Source organism: Zeus faber, assembly GCF_960531495.2.
Source record: "Zeus faber genome assembly, chromosome: 5".
NCBI lineage: Eukaryota > Metazoa > Chordata > Actinopteri > Zeiformes > Zeidae > Zeus > Zeus faber.
Genome location: NC_137192.1, coordinates 28,919,367 through 28,925,498, shown reverse-complemented (window position 1 = coordinate 28,925,498; position 6,132 = coordinate 28,919,367). Strand labels below are relative to the sequence as shown.

General features: G+C 46.1%; 1 protein-coding gene across 1 annotated transcript; it reads right to left on the bottom strand.

Annotated features, from left to right (window-relative positions):
• Nucleotides 1–1,514: 1,514 nt before the first annotated feature.
• LOC307230450 (major intrinsically disordered Notch2-binding receptor 1-like) lies at nt 1,515–4,648 on the bottom strand (the record flags this gene model as incomplete). The annotated part of the gene is made up of 3 exons (XM_080000863.1): nt 1,515–1,709; nt 1,886–2,104; nt 2,639–4,648. The coding sequence occupies 3 exons, from the start codon at nt 4,646–4,648 to the stop codon at nt 1,515–1,517; spliced, it is 2,424 nt and encodes an 807-aa protein (XP_079856989.1).
• Between the last annotated feature and the right edge of the window lie 1,484 nt (nt 4,649–6,132).

The following is a 6,132-nucleotide window of genomic DNA, read 5'->3' as shown; positions in this document are numbered from 1 at the left end:
GTAAGCCTACATTGAAGAAGTTATGCAAATTTAGGAGTCACTAATGCACGAAAAAGTTTAGTGCTGACTGCCAAGTTAGGGTTTCCTCTTTGCACCGTCTGAAGCCTAATGGATCGGCAAGTAGCCTCATGGGGACGGCCTGGCAGACACGCATCTACTTAGGAGAAACAAGTGAAGTTCCCGTCCCCTGTACATCCTGGGCGTGTCCGTGCACACGGGGCAAATGGCCGTGTTGGCGCAAAACCACAACAAATGCCTTTTGACATAGTCGTCGGTCGATGGAGATCTGTAAAGCTTTGCGCGGCCGTAAACCTCAACAGAAACCCATCCGCCCATAGCCCGTCGGTGTGGGTTTTTTTTTCATCACAGAACGCGGTCCCGATTCCACGCAAGATTCTGTCGCGTGACGTCATGACACACCGTCGCTGCCGAGAAAACTGCATTCGTCGGATTTCAAAAGGATGACGATTTTGGCGGTGATAACCGAGTGGGCCGACACGCACGGGAAACGCGGTTGTGTGCGATCGTCAACACCACGTTGAATGCAATGTGTAACCCAAGCGCCGCTTCCCGGAAGAGTCTCTCAACGAAAACAACATCAACAAGGCCCCCCCACAAGTGTTTTATCCTGAATTCCTGAAATCTGACACCCGCAAAGCACCGCGCCTTCTAAACTAAATAACATTATGAGCCAACGGAAGAGTTGATCGTTTCCATTTTAGCAGAAGGGATGGGAAGCTCGGTAAAAGAGTTCTTTATTGAGTTAAGCTTGATTTAAAAAAAACAAACAAAAAAAAAACAAACAAAAAAAAAAACTTAAATGAGACACAAGCAATTGAAGCACATTTTCAGAAAGGAAATTGTCTATTTGGAAGAATCCGACACGCTTCATAAATTGTGGATGCCAAATTCCTGTGAAGGGGTAAAACAGCCGCCGGACAGGAATGAAAATTTCCCTGTCATGTTCGTAAGAGTCAGGCAGTGCTCAAGGCTGTGGCTAAAAACGTTTGTCCTGTTACTTTTTTGTAAAGAAAATATTATATACATAGCTCATTTTTGCATTTGCTCAGTTATTCTAGTACTTACTTTAAACCACTGAGTTAAATTTCCACATTTGTGTGGCTAGTTGAAAATTCTAAATAAATACACATACGTATATAATAATTAAGTGAAATATCCATTCTCATAAAACTCATAAATAATGGCTTTGCAATTATTGGACCCTCATTGAAATTAAAACAGGCTGTGATCTAAATGTCGTTTACATCAGACATACTGGATGGTATTGCTGGAAAAGCAGGGCCAGGAAACATCTTGGAGAAATTTAATCAAAGTTTCATGGGGTTATTTTTGTTTGTTTTATCACAGTTTTCCGTTTTTTTTCCCCTGAATATTTTGACTAATTTTAAAACTTTCTTGGAATCAAAGGCTAGAGAATGCATCTGGAAGGCAAGCACACAAGTCAACAAGAAGCATAGAATAATTGTGTATGATGTGGCCTTTTGAGGCCATCTTCATGTGCCCACGGTGCAAATAGGAATGACAATCACAAGAATAATGGCCACCGCAGTTGCAATCAGTGCCCCCAGTTTACAGGCCTTGGCCCGGCGGAGATCAGCCTCCTTACGCCTGAGTAGAGCATCATACCCTGGAGTATAGATGTCGTCCATCCAGAAGTCCAAATTGTTAGGGTTAAGTGACTCCTGGACCTGAGGGAGGAACACAAAAGCATCATATAAGTGGAGTCAAAGGAAAAATTGATGGACGTCAAAGAGGTTAGGGCTGGAAATCCGGATAATTGCTGACGCGTGTAAACTCTCTAAAAGGACCAAAAGACCTGCATGCGAATAGGATTTAATGTGAACAGATCAAAGTTGATCACGACCTGCAGATCCAGAGGGGAGATTCGCGACTCTCTGTCCTCTACAGTCCAGATTGGCCTTCCCCTCCCCTCAGCCAATCGAGGGTCCAGGATCTTCCCCGAGGCGAGCCCACCAGTCAGACTGCTGTCCTTCTGTCTGAATAGGGACGAGTTGAACACTTGCTCCACCAGGCTGGGGGGCTTGTGAGAGAGCAGGTTTGTTGTGCTGTTGGACTGGTCCACCTAGGAAGTAGAAAGCGGAAATACTCAATCTTTAGATGCATAACCAATAAATATTACCAGCTTTAATACGCACTGGGGATAGAAAAGTCAACTTTTAAACATTTTGGTGCATTTCTTCTACCATCAACGAGTATAAATGTCATTTACTTTTAGTTTCTGGAGCACAAACAATATTTATTATCGGACTTCAGACCAATAAACTCGAAGTGTTTAAGAATCTTGTGCAATGAAAACATAATAATATATGTCGAGCCAAACTACAAGCATTTATCTTGGTACTGCTTTAGTAGCTATCACAGAATTTTCTAAAATCCCATAAGGCATTTCCCCTCATATGAAATCGACTGAATCCCTTGATGAATTGGCCTCTCAGCTGTGTTAAAGTGTAACAGTCATACTGGCATGTATATAAAATAGTACAAGTGTAGCAGATAAACTCACAAGCACTTAGTATAATAAGCTCTAGTAGTTATTATAGCATTGCCTTTTCTCATTCAACTGAAAGAAAGATCAATTCAAATGAATTAAATGTACCTGTCCCCTTTTCCCCTGCAAACCCTTGTTATCCCTGCCTTTAGAGAATGAGACAGCCCAGTCCCTTGCAGAATGTGACACGTTCGGGCGTTTGGAATCGAAACCGCTCTTGTCCTCGAGTTGGGATTTGGAGGCACGTCGAGAGAACAAATCCTTTTTCCCGTCTTTTGTGGCCTTAGTATCAATCTGGTCCTTGTTACTATCTGTTGCACTCACAGAAGTAATCCATTGACTCCAGTCCGGACTGCTGGTGCTGGGCTCTGGGAGAAGACGCCCCGACACTGACAGAGGCTGAGGCTCTGATGACTCAGAACCAGGGGTTACAGGGTGGCTACTGAATGAGGACAATCCAGCACTAAGAGGCTCCAACCATCGCACACCTGTGCCCCGTCCAGGCCCAACGATAGGCTGCTGGATCTTCTCGTCCAGTCGCTGCAGAGCAGAGAGTACCTGGGAGATCTCAGCCTTTACCTCGGTCAGAGACTCAAGCTGTCGCTCTATTTGGCTCATGCGGAGGAGCAACTTGCATACACTGGCCTTGAGGCCATCATCGCTGCTTTCCAGGGAGTGGAAGAGTCGCTGAAGTTGGCCAAGACGTCCACGCCTTGCCTCTGGGGTGTCCTGGTTGAGGGCTCCAGCTCCATCGTTGGGATGTAGGACCCCCGTGGAACCACACATGCTCATGTCATCTAGGAAACGAAAGATGGCACTGATGTCGTCCTCGCCGAACTCAGGGTCGTCCAGTGAGGTCATGAATGAGAGACGGTCAGCGTGCACCAGACTGCGGAGACGCCTGGGATCTGGAGGGTCTGTCTGGGTTGCCTGAGCCCTGACTCCATCAACCCCTGGAATTCCACTATCCCCGCTCTCTCCTCCTGACAAACTCCCCAGGTTGCTGATGGCCGGGGTAGATCGTCTCGGAAGCTGTCCCGCTGATGACTCCAACCCCGTCCCTGTGCTGCCCATGCCTATCCGGTCCTCCAAACTATGGCTCTTGTTGCTCCAGATGGGCTTCTGGGTCCTGAGTGGTTGGAGGTGGCAGGGGGAGCACTCTGGGTTTGACCCAGGCCCAAAGTAGGTAGAGTCCTGTAAGTCATCCAAACTCTCATCTTTGGCCGTCTCCTCCAGAGACTGGTGAAGCACTGTGGGTGAAGGGTAAGGGTTGGAAAGCATCTCAACGCTGTGACTGCCAAAGACCTTTTGCGCTGAGCCAGGACTGGAGGGCTCACTGTTGACAGTCACCTGGGGTATTAGCGGTGGCTGGTTATGGAAATCCTTCTTGAAGATGTTTCTTTTCTGGCCGACAGCGGATTCCGGCTCGGCTTCAAATACCTCCACGGGGGCAGAGTCTCCACTAGACTCACTGTCTGTCTCCAAGGGCAGGTAAATATTCTGCATGTTCAGGTTGGGCAGCTGACCACTGCGGAATAGTGGGGTGTTGTTAGGCAAGTTGAAAGACACAGCCCTTGCCCTGGCCGGGGGGGAGGACACAAGTGAGATAGGATCTGGAGGTAGACTTGCCCGCTTGTGGGCGGAATAATTTGAATTTGGGAAGAGTAAGTGCTGATCTATAGGCCTGCCTCCAGAGTCAGAGTGGGCACGTGCTCTCTCGTACCCAGTAAAGCTTAGTTGGCTGAGGCCTGGGAGAGAGGGCCCTGGAGATTGGTCGACAGGGAAGACCGTCTCTGTTTTGATTGGTTGGCTCGTCTCAGAAGCTCCGCCTGTCATCTGAATCAGATTGAATATAGTTACGATATCAGCAGCAACACCTATAGGGGAAAGCCCCAGACTTCTGGCTGCGACTCTGTCTCTGAAGAGAGTTGCTGGAAAACAAGGGTCACGACTGGCCGCAGCAAACAGCAGACTCCTCAGCTCAATGAGGTGCTCCAGGTCAAAGCGGGTGCTAACCATGCGGCAGAGGTCCTGGAAGGAGAGCCAGTGACGCATATTGGCCAGCTCCTCCAGAATTCCTAGAAGCACCAAAGGATATTCCTGTTGTATGTTGGCCATGGCTGCTCACCTGTAGGTGTTTGGGGAAAAATAGGACATATTGAGTCATCTGATATAAATCTGAAATTAACTGTTAACTTAAATGTTGGTATTGATGATTACATTTTAAAAGGAGCATGCACGTGAATGATACAGTATTTGTATCACTTTAAAATAACTAGGTTTTTATAACAATATTTAATTATTACAACACCATGAAATTATCTATTGTGTAAATATTTTACTTCAGTACAGTAACTGTTGTCATTACACCTCTAGAGTACACTATGTGGGCAGGGCATCAGTTAACAATCAGACATGTAAAAAGCCTTTTTTCACCTCATACAGAAAGAAAGCCCTTGGAGTCAGAACAGAGATAGTGACCTTATTTTAGGACCTTAAAATAACTGACCATCTGATATGATGACGTCCACACACTGCGTCACTCACCACAGAGGGTTTAATGTTTTCTTTTCAAGTTGTCATTGGGACAGACAGTTTTGCCTTTGATAGCTTCATTGATATTCATTTAAAACATTGTTAATCAAGACAAAATTGTACATTTATTTTCCAGTCAGAACAATTATTTTCTGTTTCTTGTATGTTATGACAAAAGGAAATCCATATAATTGTGTAATTCAAGCCTTTTAGTGTTGAATAGCTCGACTTACCTGCATCTATCGATGGTGATCCTGAGCTCAGTGGGTTAAGATGAAGATGCCAAAAGTGTCCCGTAGTTTTGAGTTAGTAGCACATTGCACCGGATAAAGCCATCGGAGATCATATCAGCCTCCTTGATCGGCTGCTCTGTGTGAAGCAGCGACTAGCCCCGAGCTCAGGCAGAACGGAGAAAATTAGAAACCAGGTCATCTTCCCACAAGTCCCTGCACTCCCCAAGGGACATAAAAGTATCCAAACGGTCTCCCCTCCTCCTAAGTTAACGGTAACACTAGAAATCTGAGTAAAACTAGGGGAGAAACACGTTTCGCCGAGGCACCGAAGCGCATATGGGTGGGCCGGGTCCGGGAGTATATTTTCCCAGGCTGCCATAGGACACATTGCTCATGTGCGTAAGTGTGTGTATGAATTAAGGGAGGGATTAAAAATGGATGCCGGCTAATTGAGGCCCCTAAAACACCATTCAGACAGCGCACGGGTCTAGAGTGATGTCCTGTTACATCGTACGTAGACATGGCCTGCCAGTCAGTCCTTTTAGACCTGTCGTTATTAACCTGCATTATCATCCATAAAGGCCTGTACTTAAAACCCCATTAGAGCAAGATGAGGGAAAGGCTTTCATCCCTCAGTAGCAGCAGCACTCTGCTACAATCAAACTAGACATCTTCAATTCACCTGATGGATCACAGAGGAACACATCCATCACCCGGTGTACTCAGGAATCACCGGGAATCAATAAAGAGAAAAAAAAGCCATGAGGAGACGATGAAACCATGTTGGAAATGGTGGCGGTTGTGTAATGGTAGTTCTGATTACTATGTGTACTC